Source organism: Adelges cooleyi, unplaced genomic scaffold, assembly GCF_023614345.1.
Source record: "Adelges cooleyi isolate 19-005CV unplaced genomic scaffold, UGA_ACOO_1.1 ACOO_flye_CR_arks_rails_tigmint_CR_PRNA_1, whole genome shotgun sequence".
Lineage (NCBI taxonomy): Eukaryota > Metazoa > Arthropoda > Insecta > Hemiptera > Adelgidae > Adelges > Adelges cooleyi.
In genome coordinates, this window is record NW_026095751.1 from 7260932 (window position 1) to 7282858 (window position 21927).

Sequence of the window (21927 nt, forward strand, 5' to 3'; positions counted from 1 at the left end):
AGTACTGTTTTTACGTCTAATACGTGTGCACGCGTTAACCCGCATGGAAATTAATATAGGATGTTGGCTATTCTCGTTCCTTAAACAATATCACACTTTAAACGATTTACGTGAGACCGGAGTTTTTATGTTATGTTTATATTTATACATGGTGCCCAGTTATTTGCCGTAAACGTTTAACGACAACCGGTACGGTGTAAACGTGTGTGCTTAACGGCCTTAGGCTGTGAAGATCCGTAGTTTAATTAGTGAGAAAAAAACAAAAGAAAAACGCCACAGATAGCGGCGCGAGAGGACCAGAGAGTCGGGAGAGACTGCGGTTTGGAAGCAACTACTAATTAATTTAAAAGTGACATTATAACATTGTTGATTGTAGCAAAATAATTTAAACAGCAGTGTGATTTAGCTCAATTTACGTCGTTTAAATTTTCACTTATAGTTCAATCATAGTATTTTTTAAACAAAGTTTTTTTTTACATTTTTTAAAATTAAATTATTGATGAATAAATTAATTTTTATAAAAAAAACTACTAATTACCGTTCTCACCGATTTGGTTTTTTATTTAAGTATAGTATAGCCTATAATTCGGTCATTAAACTACAATTTTTCGTTAAGCAACTAGTTTGAATAGCAATTTAAACAGTTAGAACTAAAATGTATTTTATATTTCACACTAGTTGATTACTAAAATAGCATTAGCCAATAATCATATTATGTATTCGGTTTTATTTTATGATTACAAAAAGCTATATTTTAAGATGCTTTTTTTTTGTAAAACATTTAATACAATATTATTTTCTCAGCGTTCAGACCACGTAATTTAATTTTCTTGAAGTCAAACGCACCAATTATATGGATCTCACTTGTATCTAATGGGGTTCTTGTTAAGATGAATTTAGATAATTTGAACTTTGCAAAAACTATTATTATTTTGAAAAATAAAAAGTGTTAACATTTATCATACTGACTGACGCCGTATAAAAAGGAAAGGGGAAGAGGCACGTCGCCGGCCTAGACTGCAGCAACGGCGGTCATAATGCGGGAAATACAGCGGTTTTGTTGTACCTTGACTGTTGGCTAACGACATTAGCGACGCAGTAAAGATGTTCGATTTTGCGTTCCTGTTAAGCTGCATTCCAGTTTTCTCTAGAGTTTTGCATAACGCATACTATTATGAACGTTGTTCATAATAAAAATCCATACAGTTTCGTATTTCTTTCTTTTTTTCGCCATACTGGTCGAGCAACGGTGAAAACATCAATACGGTTACCTTGATAATTGTTAATTATTAAACTATTAATAGGGGGGGGGGGCGAATTTAACACATTGCTCAACACGAATTTTATTAGCAGTAAAGGGAAAGTCTAGAAAAACGTACATAAAGATCTATAAATTATAATTATTTTGACTTGACTCTTTATCAAAACGTCAATACCAACCTGTGTTAGTTGCATAATCCATGGCATACTTTATTAATATAACTTGTAAAAATGTTGACACTATACTTAAAAAGATTTCCTGTGTTTAGGCGTACTCCAACAAAAATCATTCATTTCTCTGAGGGTACTTCCGAGGGACTTCTTCTGAGGGACTTGTAGATTTTTAACCGAGGACAATGCAGTTTAAATATTAATTTACCGATTTTATAACAAAAGTAGGACAAGCCGCAAACATGTGTTTACAGGCACAACTTAAACGCCAATTAATTCTGTAATAAATTAATATTTGATTAAGTACATTTACATAAATATATAATATCTGCAGTTTAATTAGTTATAAAATTCGCTTCGATCGGATCGACGAAACTATATTCACCGAATTACACTTGCTATTGTCATCCACAAAATATTTACTATCGCGAATATAATGTGTCAGTGTGAGTTTTATTTAAACGTGACAAAAAATATTTTTAAAAAAAAACAACCGACAATAGATGCGTGTCGGATTCACACAAAGACATCGAGTATATTTTGTTCCGGTCGAAAAATGTATGCAAGCGATTTGACATTGTTTTGGTCAACTGATCCACTTTGAATTCGGTTTTTGTACTACAGACTAACGAAATTACCGGAGAACCAGTAATCAGATCGCCCTTGGGCATAACCCAGAATTATAAGGGGTGACTAACGCGAATAACGCGTCTACAGGTACACTATTTCCTTCGACTTTTGGCACAACGATTATTGCGCTGATTCACCGTGTCCGACCGGCGGCTTTGGAGATTTCGAATTAACGGAATAATTGTACAATGACCTAGACGGTACGAATGTTTTGACCACAATCGATTGTCGAGTAGAAAAACACAAATCCACACAAATGCGGTTCTCATCGGATGGCGGATATATTATATATATATATAGCCTGTCTCGACGTCTAGATAAAATGGTCGACAGACTCCTTAAGGCTTTAACTGCCATCGGACTCGCGGGTTTCCTTGTTAACCCTATAGGTAATTATTTCGTGGGTGGACTAAGTCCCTTAAAATAAATTAATCAAAGCTGAAGCCTTATAAAAATAAAATAGACCTCCTAAGTGCTGATCAGTGGTCCGTTTAAGTTCCAGAGTTGGTAACATCACTTCTAAGCAAATGCAGTTATACCAGTATCTTAAAATTTGTTCATATGCTATCATTGTGGGTAATGATTGTGATGCATAAATTATGTATACGGGTGCTAAGCGTTTGAAGATGAATTAATGCCAATGGTTTGTTATAAGTCAAACAAAAAACATCTAAAACAAAATTGTTTGTCGTTGGAGTGACAATAGTGTCTATTTTTATTATTACAACTATAAAATGTGATACATAAAAATAAATTGGCAATTTTGTTTAAAAAACATAGATCCAATCCAAAGTAAATATTCAGGATCTATGCAAACTTTAATCTCCAAATCTCTTAGTTGCACAACTGTTATGTTTAATAGTAACACTCGTATAATGATTTTTAATTTTATTGTATTACATATTTTTTATAAGTACGTCACTTTTATAACCATAGAAAATTCAACGAATTCGCCGCTCTTCAGACCAGACAACTGATCAAATTTACCCTTTCCCTTCATAACTTAAACACTTGTGACTTGACGATCATCTGATTGTAACAATAAATCAGTGGCGGGACCACGTCGTCGTGACTAACGAGTGTCCGGTGCGTTTTAACAGTGCGAGTATAATATTATAATAGTGTATTTTGACATCGTAATCGTGCTAAACGGGTATTCCAGCTTTAACGGTACACGATATCCAAGTGGCTTATATATTATATCAGACAATAAATTGTAAAAACTAAAACGCACCGGCAGAAGTCATGGCATTCGTTAACCGGTGTTTGCTATCTGGTCAAATAATAACTCATGTATTTTTTACCAAGTACTTCATGACTTGTACATGTGTATTCGTGTTTCCATGACCGTGACGTGAAATATTTATTTTCGAATGAAATTACGTTAGCCAAAAATAAATTTAAAATATTAGTAATTGATAAACTTCACTTTATAATGTACTTTTATAATATTATAGAAAAGGAAAAATGTCACGTAGCAATAGTGAAGAAAGAGTGTGACTTAAAATGTTGTGGTCGTTTTTTATTAGCGATTGAATTTTTAGAATCTAACTATTTTTTAAATATATTTATAATATGTCCTTTGATTATTTTGTCTGAATTGGTCCGTTGCATTATAGGTGATGTATTTTGCATTCATTCTAAAAACGGTTGGTTCAAAATTATACGTTTCCGGACACGCCAGTTCGAAGACGGAATCTTTACCCCGCTGACCTTATAAAACTGTAGAGTCTACCGGATAACATTACAGATTGACGATTGATATTACAAGAAATTACTTAAGCCTTCCAAACGAAACGGTCAGACTCATAGTCTATAGCCGGTACAATGCAATTCAATGTAAATGACAAGATAGGAAGCCAAAAGGCGTACATAATATGAGTATAATAATATGACTGAACAGGCTACATTGTAAAACGTTAATAGGTCGAGCATAATATTTTGCGGTTAATGCTGCTAAAACAGTTAATTCTGATACGACTAGACAGAAATAACTGGTTTTATATAGGAAGAGCATTTCATCAGTCCTCGCCGATCTTCGGAGAGCCGAACACGTCGCTTAAACCAAATTTACTCATGAACTTAGGTTTATGATTATTTTATTTTCTAACATTTCTTTAAATAAGCCAAACTAGCAATGGGTCCGAAACGTCAGTTAACTAATGACAACATTGATAGATCCGATTGAAATGGTCAAACTAATAGTTTAGTCGATGAAATGTTTAACTCGTTCAGAATATATCTACAAGTGTAATCTTGCAGTTGGCAATACTTTGATTTTATAGTGCCAAACGGCATACGGTCGGGTAACATTTTAATGCCACTCTTATAGATTTAGTTGTATTATTACGGAGTTTAGAAGGTTTTTTATGACGTGCGTGTTTTATTTGTGGCATGATTTTAAGTCAATATTGTTTTATCATGTTTCTTTGATAGTTATTTTTAACCGCCGATTTTTTTCATAAATACAGTCCATATGTGTTTACCTAGGGCCTAATTAATTGAAAATGGAGCCCAGACCCTAACTAATATCCGGGGCTTCTGGGCGTTTAAAATTCTTACCCTGTGAACTCCAAAATGAGTAGAGGGAAACCCCCGAATTCGGCACCCGGATCCAAGGATTCAGATAATCAGACAAAAAATTCATAGCAGAAAAAAACACTTCGATTCTTTCCGGACAATTTAGTAAACTTTCTTTTTCCATGTAGAAGAAATAAGTGTTTTTATGTCATTTTAGACATATTTATTAGGTAATTTAGTTTAGACTGGACTGAAAATACCTTCTCAGTTCCGAATCGAAACTAAGGTAATAAAATGCACTGGTACCTAACACGCATAAAAAGGTCTAAAATCGATTTACAATTTTTTATTTATTCAGCATAAAATCTATAAAAACTGATGTTAAAACGTTTTAATAACAATTTTAGTATAATATTGAGAAAAAAAAAACATAAATATTTTATTTTGCAATATATACATTGGAATCAAGGCGTTTTCTTGCAAGACCCCCGACACACAATCAGATCACTTTCAGTTCTAATACTTTCTACAAACTAGTGACCGCCCTGACCTTACCGTACTACGTCCCCATTGTTCAGACGATTTTTCTATTATTAAAATAATAATAGTTGTTAGCGATTGTCGGACCAAATGTCCGCTCGCGGCGACCTATTATAACGGAAGCCACAACTCGTCCGACATCTGTACCAACAAATTACTTCATTTTTCACCCGTTTGCGTGTCGCCCATCTGATAGGCGGCGCTTCATCTTAATGCGTATTATATATTTTATTTTCGTTGCAGGTTCGGTAATGGTGTACAAGACGTGGTTAGAGAGCAGTTTAGACTATGCTGACAAGACGCAACTGGCTACTACGACTGAGCGTCGTGTTGAACGTAGCCGTAATTTTCTATTTCGGTTCCATTCTAACCGTCAGGTACGAACTTATAACAGTAATGATGATCAAAATAATAGTTTGGTGTCAAGCCTACCGACGACCCTTCTGTCCGATTATTAATTTGGCGCTATATCGTCAAATATCTTACAGTTATGATATAATATAATTATATACTATTATTAATTTCCGTCGGCGGTGTGTATTTACAGAAATGGCAATCCGGAAATTGTGGAGGAGATGCAGTTATCCGGAAGGAACTTGGCCTCCTTGGACTTATCCCAAGCGGCCGACAAAGAGGCGTTCTACTATCAGAGCGCGTCTGGCGGCTCCGCTAACTACCCCGAGCTAGCTCTATTGGCTAGCATACAGCCTATCGCCGGGCAACAGCAGGGTTCGTCCGTCCAAACGCCTGTCCAAGGTTTGTAATGACTATTACGTGGTTTCGTAATATTATAGTTTGTCAACTATTACTTCCATAAACAATTAACCCACTACAATATAAACCATTACATTAAAAATGTTTAGTAGTTGACACTAAATTAGGAGTGTCTGTTGTTTTTATATTATACATAAAACGTGTATCCAATGACCACTGGCCTCTATAGTTCGAATGATTAAAGTATTTACATCTAAATGTTAAATGTAGATTTGATGGGACACCGGTCACCGCAAGACTCTTGTATATTAACATAATAATATAATGCCAATAACATATTAGGAAAATTCATACATTTCTTTCACTTTTCATTTCTCGCAATAGCTAGCGCCGATGTCTACCGAATGACTTTTGCCGAATATTATTATTTTTAATGTCACTACTATAATAGAATGCTGAATACATGGTCAAGACTTTACGAAACGCATTTATTATACTTTCTATTGCGTTAATACACAAAATAAGGCTATCAAGTCGTTTGCACGACCTTACTCCACAGTCCACACGCCGTATTGTCGCCGAGATTCCTTGCAAACAATAAATGCACATACGGTTTCGTTGTGTCACATAATTCTGTTTCATAAATATAAGTTTGTCCACGCACGCTTTAATATATTATTATATATGTATATGTTTTTAACACCGGTGTTCAGTTTTGGTCAGAGAATTCAGAAAAAATAATCCACGCTCTACGCATAAATTAGATCTGTGTGTATGTTCTAATACGTTTATGGTAAAAAAATAGAGACTTAATATGATGCTATTTGATATAAGATATTTTAACATCATACACTTCACTAAATACCGAATACGTCATATCTATTATTGAACACAAATGTAAATTATCGTTCAATCTGAAATATGGTTATTAAATAGTTTATTTTTATATAACCTGAAATAAATTATTCTAAGTCAGCCACCTTCCTTTATTATATGTATAATATCCTCCTATTATACATAACTGTATGCCAAATGCCAATATTATATGTATATACCATCTCCTATTATGCATAAATATATGCCAAATAGTAAAGTAGGAAATTATAGTAAACAAAACATAATAAAAACCAACCTTGTCAAAAACCTGTTACGACGGTGTTAATATTATACAAATATTTTAAAATCATACTTCAGCAGGAAATTCAATAGTAATAATAGTTTTTAACACAACTGAGGCATCTTTTTTGAAAACCAGCCAATTTTTGAAATTTTTCGAAAAAACGAACATTAGATAAAGATTTGATTATGATTTTATAATAAAGATGAAATCCTAGCTTTGGAGTGTACCAACATGATCCGTTCCCATTGTACTGGCTTTTTTTTTTTGTATAGGTTATACATAAAAAAAAATAGTAAAAACTTCTGATCAACGTATCATAGCACTATTATTATCTTTGTCAAAGTTGTTCATGTCGTTTAAAACTTGAATTATTACTAAACAGGCTGTTCATTGCAGGAGTTAGCCTTCGTAGAAACACGTTGGATGAACTAACAATACGCGCAGTGCTTGTGCTAGCTAAACATTTCAACCATTATCAAGGCAATATTTGCGGATTTCTTTTCTAACGCGTTTATCGAATTCTGTTTTTGAAGTGTTGGCAAGGTTGTCGGAGATGACATCACGTGGAAACAAATCATTGAAATTTTATAAGCTCATGCTTTTCATAAAAGACCCTATTTAAAAATAAATACATGGCTAACAGCTTTAAAATTTTCCAAATGGTGATTTCATCGGTTAATATCAATATCAACAGTATTGTTGATTTAAAAAAAAATTTGAGTATTACAGATAGTAATCAATTTAACTTAAGACATATTTACTAATCCGTGTTTCTTGATGATCAGTAATTCATCGTCCTATAATATTATATATGAATAAAATAAAAATAATAATAATAATAATGAAATAAAAGTATCAAGCTTCGGATATGAGGTGAAATGAGTCATACCAAAAAAAAACATGTTATTGACCAAACAGTATTTTAACACAAACAAATTAATCAAAAAAAAATTGATTAACTCTTAAATTTTTAATTCTAAAAGCTAATTAAGTTATTTAGTTTGTTTCGCTCGTAAGCTGATGATATAATACAAAATTGTTTATGATTTCAAGTTTTTTCACTGATACATTAATTGTACAAAAATATTTATTTAATTGTATTTTTTTTATCAATATTTACAGTTTAAAATGTAAAAGTAAATTAAGTAAGAAACAGTTTTCCTTGAGATTAATTATATAATCTCAAAGTAGTTTAAGCGTATTCGATTTATAATTTTCTGTTGTAATATACGTGAATGCTTAAACTAGTTAAATATAACATATTCATTATACATAATATTTAATAATAATGATCAATAACCTAATATTGAATAAATAATTAATTTTCTAGTGTGGTATAATTTACTAAAAAAAATACACATTTGCACAACAATAGTAACGAATTTAATAATATTTTTAAAAAAATGTGTATTTGAAGGCAACCACTATCACTGAATGCGTAAACCATAAACTAATTTAAAGAGAGACAAAGAAGATGATTTGTTATTTTTAATCTTCTAAAACATCTTTTTGATTAGTCCTTTGAAAATGTATAATTTAGGGTTGTTGTTAGTATTGTATTATAATTTGTCAAGTCATAAACAATAATTTTTAATTGTAGTCTTTATCTACGAATTAAATTGGTGTTCTTTAATTACCTTATTTTCTAAAATGTTTATGTAGTAAAAAAGTAACACATTACATATGCTATTAATGTTTTAATCTTTATAATCAACTCAGTAGTACTACAAGTATAGTACATCTATACTTATCTATGTGTATATTACACTGTGACGTTTACAGACCCTTTACTGAGGACCTGCCAAGTAACGTAAACTGATCATCAAGCTCTTTAGGCCTTAAAAAACCTGTTAAATAATTTAAATTATCTTACCTATAAAAACACGATACTCGATCAACGAATTTAGTTATATGGCAAAAACGTATAAAATATTTACCAAACGGCAAGTGACGAGACGGTTCACTCGGAACGGCCAAATTTTCAAAACCATACCGGCCTCGGTTAGCATCATCTTCTCGATAATTTCAGTTTAAAAATAAATTTTTTTCCGTGCCTCGTGGCCTCGGTGAAGTCAAGTTTTTAAGTATCTAGGTAACGTCTAACGCGATGTTAAATTACACGAATATCCTACTAGACAGTTTGACCTATTGCGTTTTAATTTATTATTATTTTCATATTATGTATGCATGCTCTCGACGAACTTATATCTACCATAAAAACGCACAACCCTCCCCCCCAACGCAATTGATGACAGCTAATTTGTAATTTTCAGCCATCGGCGTGCTATAACCGTTCTTGCGTTGTATGCATAATCATAATATAGTATTGTCTTTCAATAGTTCCAGCCCGGTGAGTTATGGTAATTAATAAAACTCATAACGTTTTACATCCTAATACTGATGGTACATTATTATAGTTTTCGTATAATATGCAAACGACGTAGCACGTGCTGCGTACTGCGATAGAGAAGACTTGGTTATGTACAACGTCCGTCCACGGTCCATAGCCTATAGATAATAATAAATACATCTATAATAGTAACCTTGTATAACAGCCGCGATGACTAAATAACGATAATATTTTAACGGCGTTATACCACGTTGGTAAGTTAATTACGATTATCCACGCTCTGAAATGCCGAAAATCTTCAGTGATTCTTAGCGATTATAACAAAATAAATTGTCGTTGGAATCGTCTACCTACCGTAACTCGTAGCGAGATTCTCTTTAGTTTAAAACGTTCAGAGCTAACGGCTACTAAAGAACTAAATAATGGCATAATTACAAATAATAAAATACTTTCAATCTGCATTACGTTTTGCTTTTTATGACCAGAAGTGGGGGGGGGAGGGATTGATATTATTTTTTTGGCACGGACACGTGTATGTATCAAGAACCATATTGGTTCACTATTAAATAATTCTAAAACACAAATTCGAATTCTAATTTTGTAAACAAAATGTATCCTTCCTGGTACTTATATACACTTTATAAGTAATCTGTAATATAATATTAGTAAATATGGCATAAGTTAATTACGAGATAACTAATTCAATTTGTATAACTTATTATTGTATTAACCAATTAAGCGTTAGGTGAATCAATATCCATAGTTGGCGCTTTAAACTCATAAAAGTATTAAACAATTTTTTAACATGGCCAACTCTACCTTTAACCCGACTATGCGTTAAGCATTTTAACATCTATTACCGAGCTAAAAACATTTATTTTTAACAGTTTGTTTGTGACTTTTTCTTCCAGGGACAACGTTACGAGAGGAAGGCCATGTGATGAAAATCAAACCAAAAACGCAGGTCGTGGCTGATTCGTCTGACGTTGCTGCCGACACGTCCGTGGGTTCGGCGGCCGCCGAGTCTTGGACGCCTGAAAAGAAAGACGCGGGTCCTACGCAACAGCAGACGTCCACTACGACCACGGCGTCCAGCACGTCGGCCGTGGCCGCTGCGGTAGCCGTAACGCCACTACGGCCACTTCGCGACCTGCTGGGATGTAGCGACAAGTCGAATCGCCGGAGGATAGCCCAACGGGGCGACTACTGGGTACTGTACAACTACGTGCCGGCCAGGCGGTGGTTCAAGTGCGACGAGTCCATCACGTACACCACGCACGCCGACTATACGTTCCTGGATAACTTGGAACCGCTTTTGGACAGGTGCGACGGCTCGACGATTGGATGCCATTAGAGTTTGTGATTTAACGATTTTGGCTTTTGTTTGCAGGTGGCGAGGTCCGATATCGATAGCGCTGTACACGCCGGGCGCGGACTTTATGCCCACCCTATCGGCCATCCGTTACTTGCGGCAGTGCCGATCGCCACTGGTGGCCGAACTCGTCACGTTCCACCTGTACTTCGCGTCGGGTCACGTGCCCAAGTCGGTGCCGCACGCCGACCGCGACATCGACGCCACCGTCAACTGTTCGGTACCGCCGCCGTGGTCCAACATCACGGCCGGTTCGCTGTACAAAGGACAGAGAAAACTCTTGTACCCGGTTAACGTGGGCCGAAACGTCGCCCGAGAATCGGCCACCACGCACTACGTGCTGCCGTCCGACATCGAGCTGTACCCGAGTCCGGGCGTCATCGAAGGTTTCATGGAGATGGTCCGCCGACAAGACCCGCCCCTTCGGCGTCCCAAACCTATGGTGTTCCCGTTACCAATATTCGAGCTGGCGTCTAACATGAAACTGCCGGCTGATAAAAAAGAACTGGTAAGCGCCACTTAACTCTTTCTTGATTGTCGAATACGAGAAAAAAATATATAAAAATTCTTGATGAGCGTTATGCAACAACAACATCGTATGCATACCTAATGGAATTTCGTGTACATTTTTATACACTACACACTTTTGTTTTTTTTGACATATTTATTTTTATTTATGTAAGCTACAAACCCCGATGTTCACGATACGTGGATATTCTAAATAAACATTAAGTCAACAGTGGATAATAAGCGAATTTTTTGTACATTATTTTATACATTAAGAATCGACAACGAATAGATATACATATTTTAGAATGAGGAATACACGTTGAAAATGATCACTATTAAGTACCAGATTTTACAATTTTTATCCATAAGAGAATGTATAGATTTGGAAACGTGGATTACATGTAGAATAAACGTGTTTATGCACACGTCTAGTTCAAAATTGTTGTGTAATGCAAATTGTAATACTTCGCGCAACAAAGAATTTTTTTCTCTTACCGACAAAACATAGGTAAACTGACTTATTTTCTGTTTATTTATCCATGGTAACGAAATGTTTAGTCTACAATTATTAATAAACAAAAAAAGGTAACGCCTATAAACAAGCTATCAACAATTAAGAAGTATTAAATAAGCTCATTTATGAAAATGTAATCTTTGTTTTTTTATAGATATAACCATTTTCTTTTTTCTTAGTAAAATACCAAGTGTAGTTGATTCTAATGAAAAATGTAATTTTGGTCGTATAAAATGTTTTTATGATAGTTTATACAAATGTTTAAAATGAAAATATCGACTGTATATGAAACTTGAAAGACAAGACGTAACACATTACATACTCGTGTGTACGTAAATCTATCAATATATTATACTGATGTGAGCCAACAGTAATAATAAATTATTATACAAGATTTTTTTTTTTCAAATAAAACGCGTCATACTTCATTGTTGTTGCCAAAAATTAATGACTTTGTAAACGTTTATTGTTCATGATAGTTTGTTATACGTTTCTTTAATGGTTTATTTTTGCAAATGTACAAATGGTTATCTTTTGCAAAGTCTAACAAATTCCAATGCATATAACTTAGTAGCCATTTGGTTGTGTTTTCTCCATAAAAATAAAAAGTAAAAGCCGCGACTAGTATAATTAAAAATTCTCGAGAGAATAAAGTGAATCAGTAAAGTGATCTTGCATCTATTTGAAAAATAATTTTAATGATAGAAAACTGATTTTAGTTTTACTATCCGATAATTAGCGAGATGGGTGCGTTTTGGTTTTCGACTGTATTTGATAAGTACCTACTTGTTTGACTTAATACGCTTCTTCTTCTATACGTAAGATCGAGTTCAAAATAAGCTGATAATAACGTAAACCTATCATCAGACCGATGCTTGGCAAATGTCCGCGTTTTAATTTCAGATAGATAATCTACAACCCATTAACATCAGTGTATGTTTAAAACAAAAAGTGTAGTCGAAATAATAGCACCAAGTCGAATCGTAAATGTACATGTTGTGCTTTTTGGCCTTTCCATTTAGTTTTATCTAAGCGACTTTTTTATTGATTCTTCCGCTACAGGAAAACGGATCGATTCGAGGCGGTGTCGAATTTTTCTCGTGGCCACAGATCACACAAATCGGCCGTAGCTCGTAGGTTTTTGCTTTTGGGAAAAACCAAATATATTTCCGGACAGTAACCGGACTAATAAATTGGAGTTTCGATTACTACCGATGTTTAAAAGTGGATATTATTATTTTTCAATAATAATACGTACAAGCGCAAGTATATCATATTTATCTTAACCATGACTAATGATCTCAAAATCGGTCACCTTGAGATTCGTCTCGGTGCTCTTCAGCGGGACTATCGTCACGTGCATAGTATATACATAGGTTCTACCGAATCTGTGGTGAGATATTCGTTATGGCCAGTCGCGTTAACTCTCAGTCTGACGGGCATAAATCATTTGGCCATAGTGTCCACTGCAAACCGTGGAAAATGCACGTTACACGTAAATAAAACAAAGATAAGTACTATTTTGACCACGCTGCCCGACGCGACGGCTTCAATGAGATATCTTCGCGCACTTGGCGGCCGATTAATTTTTGGTCGAAAAGAAGAGGGCACAAAAGATAATATAATATACTTGCAACTTGCAAGCTAATTTGATGACTATTGGCTTAGGACCATAAGACATTTTATTAAATGGACCTCGCATTGAAATCGAATTATGTTACCGCAAGATAATAAAATATGTGTGACAGGAACGGAGCTAAGTTGGGCTTGTGTTTCAATCTTATTATTTTGCCCAAAGTTGCTCTGTCTCTTCCGCTCGCTAAACGAAAACGTTTAAGAGGACGCCGTCAAAGCTTTCTACCGTCTACGTATTTTATTACACTGAAAAGTATAAGCGATTTTCCTGTATGGGATGATATTAAACCAAAATGATCATGTTGAATATAGCAAAAAGGAATTAATACTGATTTTTAATGGTTAATTCCTTGTGACACATGTCACATGTGTCACTTAAAAACAAATAAAATGCCAAGCAGTTGAATTACGTTCAAAATAATTTGTACGGATGTATTTTTCTTACTTTTGCTAATATATAAAGGCTTCGAGTTCTCAGGCTGCTAGTTTAAATGTTTCTTGCTTGTTTTAGATTTCAAATACACTTTCTTTTTTTTAATAACCATTGAAACATACCGTTTTGGCTGTTGGCTTTTTACGATTATTTTACAGAATGGGGTTTACTGTTCAATTGAACCGTGTGTTTTATTACAGCGGTAACAACGACGTTAATGGTTTAATATGACGTTAGTGAGGTAATTGGCCGACGGGGTAGTGCTTTCTCGCCAAAACAATTGCGGCAGTTATTATGTATGTATATAATACATGTAATGTCAGTTTATTGAGGCTGACTGACGACCGTCGAACCCAAAACAATCGGGACTGTTGAAGTTAACGAGTTTTTAATACTTTCGTGATCATATTCGGTAGTTAACAACGTTGTTAGATAACGCGACGGACGCATAATGCGAAACAACGATTATCAATTATTCATTCGACTTATGCCCTACTGCATACTATGTTACTGTACTGTACGGTCGGCACTAGATTGGTGCTAAAAACCTATACACTACTCAGTGAAACGTCAAGTTTGCGATAAATGAAAGCCACAAAAATATCATAACAACACTGTAGATATTTTCATTGCTAGCCACTCAACGGAAAACTATATACAGCGTATGTATACCTCAGAAGCTCAAAAACTATTGTAATAATGTTAATACTCAATTTATATGTGTTCTAACGGAAAAATTAATATAAATAATTTCACCGTAGTGTTCTGTTCAAAAGCAAAATGAATCTGTCATAGAACGACTTTTTCCAAGTATTGTCTATGTCTTAGTTTTTACACCCTACTCAAAATGGGTTGTGTGGTGTTTATTTTGTCGGAAATGCATCGTTATAACATATTTATTTACAAAATGTGTATAGGTACACTATATAGTATTTTCTCTTCTTTTAAAAAAATAGTGTACTACAATAGTCACGTTGTAAAAATAGTTAAATCGTAAGCGCACAATAAAAAAACATGTTTATTACATAATCCTAAACGAAGGAATTGTTTGATCCCGAATAAATTCCGGTGTTACGTTAGTAACCATTTTCGAGGGTAAACCGTCAAATAGAACACAATACGTGTATAACCGGTGTATATAATAACCATAATATACAATATTATCCTATAGCGATTTTCGTAGGCAAAAAAGGATCGTTATTTTTATTAAACCAGCTTTAAATATTTTATACTAAAACCAGAAAAAATATATATTTTTTTTAAATGTTACGTGAGTTGAAAATCATATACATGTAAACACGGACTGGATATCACTAATGAAACAAAAAATGATACCTCAGGTGCCGCCTTGTCCGTATAATGTTGTATTCGCTATGTAGATCGTTTTCAAGTTACATTTGGAATCATTCGGTGTAATAACGCAATGTTAATATAATGATGTGTTTATGTGTGTATCTATAGTATTATAATACAACAGAATAATAGAATTAATAGTTTATAAAATTGTTATTGTTGCGCAGGTGTCCATGCTGAAAAACGGTTCGGCCATCACATTCCACAAGAAAGTGTGCCCGGACTGTCATACGGTGCCCAAGTTTAAGGAATGGGCCAGCGCCAAACCCAAGTCGGGCATCAGCGTGTTCCACACGGGCAAACGGACCGGCTATCACTTGCACTGGGAACCGATATTCATTGGCACCCACAACGATCCGTTGTACGACGAGAGACTGAGCTGGGAAGGGAAAATGGATAAAATGACTCAAGTACAATACGATTTTTGTTTTCTAGAATAATAATATTCGACATTTACTTTCATATTTATAGTATAGTTATTACAATATCTCATGGTGACTTTAAAATTTAACGAGCGATTAAAAAGCCGACCACTAATATAACGTCAATAAAATCCGTTAACCCTTTTAAAGAGGTCATAAAAAAAACGTTTGACACCACAACAATATCGTAAATTCGTCATCTCGCTTTCGACGAGCAGCTCGGCTAGACGTAACGAAAGCAAAACTGTAACCCAAAACAGTTGTACTATAATAGACTAAAAAACTATGCAGACTATACGACGTTATGCAGAACAACCCGTCATCCTAGATCGCGTATAGATTTAAAGTTTAAACATAGATAAATCATACTTAATCGATACAGGACATAGTTATATGTATTTTGTACACGTGAAACATAAACACCGAGTACCATTTTCCCAGTACTTTTACTGGTATGACTTACTAAAAAATTGTATGAATAAGATAATAGTTTGAAAAGCGTTTTCGACATATTTTGAACAACAATAATACAATATATTTAGCTAAAGAATGACTTTGTCTCTGTCCACAGGGCTACACGTTGTGCGTGATGGACTACGAGTTCCACATTTTGGACAACGCGTTCCTGGTGCACAAACCGGGAATCAAAACTCTGAAGAAGGATCCGGCCCGGCAGGTATTGGCCGGAAAGACGTATAGTCTGATCAAGAAAGTAATTCTGCCCGAGCTCAAAGTCTTGTACGGCGTGCGCAAAGGTTGCGCCGTTTAAGACTCGTTCTGTCGCTTTTTAGGGACAAGGTGAGGCTCAATCATATATATATTTTTTATATAGTCCATCAAATCACTTGAGATCGGTTTTGTCGGTGGCACCTAATACGTGAATAATATATTAATTACAGGTTGTGCGAAATCAGAGTAGGACATAATACGAATGAAAAAAAAATTATAATTCGAATAAACATGTATTCACTTTAAATTAAATTGCCTTATTCCGTTTTCAATACACTGGAAATTGCCAAACATCCCTTATAACACACATATTTGTTTTCTCCCTCAGTTATTTTTACAACCGATTTCTACTTTCTACTTATAACTTGCACTGTGCACCAATAAAATTGATTAGATGGACTTCACATAATTCATGTGCTTTTCTGATATTATGCAAAAATAATAGAAATAATTATTTTATTATCTATAGAAAATTTATTTGTTACATCACAATGTGTTTTTAACGATACAGTTTCTTTTTTTTCAGATAGACCCATTGACTGATAGGTTATATGAGTGTATTTTTATGCATATGTATACACGTACATATACAATAATCACGTTTTTTCTTTCTTCACGTCCAGATTTTGGCCAAAAAAATATTATATATTATGTCAAGCAATCCATGCCCGACGTGACGTCATTCCCGATGTCACAAACAACAATCACCGTCACCAAACAACGTCAGTTTTTAACATAATATGTTTATGTTATGTTAACATTTGTGTTTTGTAATTTTGTTGCCCATACTTAATTTGCACCATGATAATTTTATAGTATATTGTCTTTAGGCTGACGGTAATAGTGTTGAAAATTCCAAATGTTGTATTTTATTAATTTTTTTGTTAATGTCTATTTTTGGATGCCAATTTATATTTTATATTCTACTTTACGTTAACTTCTAAAATCAAATAATTTATATTATATGTATCCTGAACCATTTTTTGCCACACCGAAATTAAGACTATGTATCAATTGTGTCAATCGCGTCTACTTATATATTGTATACCGTATTATTTAATTTCCTCATCTATTTATCCTTGTCCTGCATTCTTCAAATGTTCCTTAAATGTTTATTCCGGTATTCTTTTCTATTACTTGTCTTCTACGTTCTTCTTTTCTTGTATCTTCTTTCGGTGGTTGGGGTAATTTTCAAAGGGACAAAATAGATCGCCTCTACATACAAACGTTATTCTTTTGTTAAACTTTCTATTGATTGACTATCTATCGAACGTTATTGTGTCTGTTTATACTCCATTAATGTTGTATGTATTAGTATACGTTGAAATACTCATATCCAAGTCATATTTTTGTGTACAACGTTAATGCTATTCGATGCGATCAAAACATTTATTATTTTATTATAGTTTAATTAAGTCCTCTCCGTGTACACAATTATCACAATTATTTAGCTAGTTTGTGATGTAATATTTATGCCATTATATTATAATATGTATATTTTAAATTACGATTTGCCAACCGATCGCCGATCGATAGTTATCATAATGATTAACATTATACTTATGTAAGTAGGCAAGCCCGACATTTGGTGCAATCCGATAAATAATACTTATTATTATTTATTACCTTAAATTAGTGTATAAATACGAGAAAATCGTACGAACAAATACAACTTGTGTATAATAAATAATAATACCGCGCAAAACAATGAAAAAAAAGAAAAAAAAAAGAGTCATTATATTACTATTATTATTATTTTCTAGTTATTTTATTATTATTATAATTATTGTTAATGCCAGATCAAATTTTAAATTTAATTATTAAATTTAGGAATTATGTAGTTACGTAGATTTTAAAGGAAAAAAACATGAAAACAATACAGACAAAAATGTGTATTATATGATCTCTCTGTATCTCATATAATTTGGATTGTATTGTATATTATGTTGTATAGACCTAGTCGACGACTTCAATATCAATAATTTAAGACATTTAATTAATATTTTTTAGATTTCTTCTGAGTTATATATCTGTAATGTATATTGTACATTAAAAGCCAATTATGTATTCTTTTTTTATGTCGTATATGCATAATATTTTTTTACAAATACAATGTACGTCAGTTTATTACTTCAGTCAAAAATATAGCTTGTTGTACAGAATAATTGCCAATATTGACCAATATATATAAATTTATATTACTATAGTATACTTTTATTTTAAAAGTTAATAAAGCTACTATGCATGTATATTTCATTTTGTATTTTTTTAACTCCATCATAACTTTTTCAAAATTTACATTGTAGTTTGCTTTGCAATTTACATAATATATAATATAAAAAAGGTACAACAATTGGTAGTTTAAACTTATAATATCAAAATATAATCAATTAAAAAATGTGAAGTGCAAAATAATGATTTTATAGGAGAGTATTTTAAAGTTTTACATTTGTATTTGTTTTCAATATTTATCGCATATTTTCACCCCTTCTAGCAGTTGAAATATAGACTAATGTATTTACCATGTTTTGCAGAAAAAAAAAGATTCGGTTTTTGTTCAGATTATACAGTAAACCCTTTTTTGCATAAAATTGACTTAAATTTTTACTTTACAATTTCAATTGGAAGAGTTTTACTACAAAACATGTTATTGCTATCTTTTGCGAAATCGGCATTTATATCGAATTTTATTGTAAGATATACAAGCAATTTAATGGCGTTGTGATTTTATATATAATAACCACCGAGATTAAATATGACGTGTTATGCGATTTGCAAAACCTGGAAAAATTTCCATTCTGCTAAGAAAATATTAGTTAAAATAAAAATAGCACAAGTTGCCTTAGTAAGTTAACAATAAAATTCGTGTTGTCAGTTGTGTGTCGTTCCTTAGTCAACTTTGAGTATTATTATAATTTTACCTCAACCCCCTTCAGAACTTGGAGCTAAATTAAATTACAAAAAAACCAATGTATATAAAACCGTTGGTAAGCTCTTAATTTACTAAAATTGCATTTAGATGCATTAGAAAATAAATATGCATAACTAATATTAGTTTTAATTCTAAATCCATAAATTTTAACTAAAATGAACAATCTATACTTGTGACTCAATACTTGATACTTTATATTTCTTAAAAAAAAATTTTAATTACACTTTTTTTACAATATTTCTTGAAAACTCGGTTTGATTAAGATTTTAAACGATACTTAGATCTAAGTAATAAAAATTAACTTCTTTGTCTCGATTCCCCATTCTCTACAAATTTCTTGGTTTGTATGGAATAAGATATTTTCTTCTGTTATCTTTGTTTTAAAATTAATTTCTGAAATTCATTTTAAAACAGCTGCAGTCACGAGTGCCACAAAATTATGTTGATTGTCTTTATAAATTATAATGCTGTCCAATCAAAAAATACTGATTCAGTACAAATACAAAACTCAGTAACAAAATTTAAAATAGAAATAAAAAAAATTCGCGATGATAATATGGCAATTTTTGTAGAAGAGCTGACTTTTGAAAGTTCTTCTAGAAGACAACGAACAGAAAATACTGTTGGATGTAAAAAATCAGCTGCGTTAGAAGTGTGTGACTTAATATCTATTCAAGCTCAGAGACCTTTTGATTTTACTAAACATTTAACAGATGCTCAACTTTTCCAAAATGAGAAATATGTGATATATAATAACAACTATCCATCCACTACTTTGAATACTACTGTTGAATGCTATCCATTTTTGTTCGAAGACGTTTAAATACCGAGTTAAAAGTAATTTACTCGCGTGAAGATTTTCGAAGTATAAAAGGTGTCATTTCTATAATAAATTATATTATACATATGAATATGAAAGATACATTTAAAGAAGTTTTTAAATTGCTTAAAGTTTTAGTAGTAACACCGATGGCATCTTCAGAAGCTGAGAGAAGTTTTTCAACACGTTAGAGGATTAAGACTTGGTTAAGGAGTACAATAAGTAAAGACAGACTTAATGCGTTAACAATATTAAGTGTAGAGAACCGTCTGATTAATGAAGCTATTATTGATTTTAATAAGGAAGTAATTGACAACTTTTGTGTAATTAAAGAAAGAATACTTGGTTTTCAGTATAAAATGTATACATAAATTAAATGCTACAAATAAAAGAAAATGTTTGCAATGTTACTATTTTTTTTTTATATATTTCATATTTTGTTTTTATTTCATATTTATATGTATTTTCCTGAAATAGATTATTTATCATTTTAGGTTATGATTTTCTAATTTTTTATCGCACTCCTGTGTCAAATCACCACGAGCCGCCAATGGAATTTCATATATATCATAATGTTTGTACTCGATGTGCCTTTTACAATTTTTTTCCATGATAAGAAATTTATGTTTTGCAGTCAATTTAGCAAGTATATTTACCAGTGAAATTATCAAATTTAAAAAATATATAAATTATATTCGACTTTGGCTTTAGCATATTTTAATTTTGAATATACAAAAATAAAACATTTACGTGTAAACTTTTAACTATGTAGTTATAATCAAAATCAAGGTTACAATAGATTACAAATTTTAAAATTAGATTTTTAAAGTAACAACATTTGATAAAACAATAGCATTCGGGCAATAGTTATTTAGGTTTTTCTTGGAGTTTATAAAGATTAATTCGGGTTACGGTTAGAATTGATCTTAAAGTTCAAGCCCTGAATAAATTGGATTATATTGTGCTGATTTTTACCGTGATTTTTAGGTTAACCAAAAACGTAAGCAGCGTTACGTTTAAATGTTAATTTTCAAACATGTGGTTATTATAATTTTGATGATTTAAGCTAAGGGTAGCATTATTGCTGAAATTCGTCATGCGCCCTCTTAGCATTTAATATGCATGTTCATACAGTCGCGTATACTGTGTGGCCTACGTTCAAATTGTAAATTCTTACACAAAATCACGGCAATGCCGTGTGTATAATATACTTTATACATTTTGAATAAATTACACGAGGTCGAGTTATCCGTTATAATATTTATTAATATGTAACACCTAACGATAAAAAATTCATTAGTATTTCTTAAATAAAAGATAAATTGGAAACCTATTTTATATTAGGTATACTGACTACTGACAAATAGGTAGTACATACTACATAATATAATTTACTCTATTTAAATAATTAGGTTTGTACCATCTAATTTTGAAGAATTATTAATCTAAAACTGCGCAGAGGCCTAGGTCGTTATGGATCCTTTACTATAGAGTTATGTGGTTCTATTCCGGCACACTATAAAAACCCTGTTTGTCTGCCTCCTCACACATACAGTTTTTTCATACATATCTGAATAGAGCGTTAAAAAAAATCGATGTGCTAAGTGGATTTTTCGATTTCTGTAAAAATTTAGTTCAGAACTATGTTTTAAAAGTTTTTTTTTACTTTTTCGCAAATTTGTACCGTTAAAATTTCATCTTGTAAACCATACCATTATTTTACCGTAAATGTACTAGATATGTCGAGTGGCCGAAGGACAACTGCTGACTGGGCTGATAGTTATTGCCTATTTCTGTTTACGACCATCCTCACCAGAATAAATTAAAATACTGATATTATTTTTTATTTAAAATATTGCATGCTATATCATTTTGCAAAAATAATTTAAAGAATTCCAAATT

At 32.6% G+C, this 21927-nt stretch overlaps 1 protein-coding gene across 1 annotated transcript in view; it reads left to right on the forward strand.

Annotated features, from left to right (window-relative positions):
- Positions 1–18458, forward strand: part of LOC126842138 (beta-1,4-glucuronyltransferase 1) — a 41745-nt gene extending 23287 nt beyond the window's left edge. The window contains exons 3-9 of the mRNA XM_050579059.1: positions 5365–5498; positions 5669–5877; positions 10217–10628; positions 10696–11185; positions 15290–15532; positions 16116–16342; positions 16800–18458. Of these exons, the coding sequence (XP_050435016.1) occupies positions 5410–5498; positions 5669–5877; positions 10217–10628; positions 10696–11185; positions 15290–15532; positions 16116–16313 (1641 nt within the window). The 5' untranslated portion in view covers positions 5365–5409 and the 3' untranslated portion in view covers positions 16314–16342; positions 16800–18458. The remainder of the gene's footprint in view (positions 1–5364; positions 5499–5668; positions 5878–10216; positions 10629–10695; positions 11186–15289; positions 15533–16115; positions 16343–16799) is intronic.
- The last annotated feature ends 3469 nt before the right edge of the window (positions 18459–21927 follow it).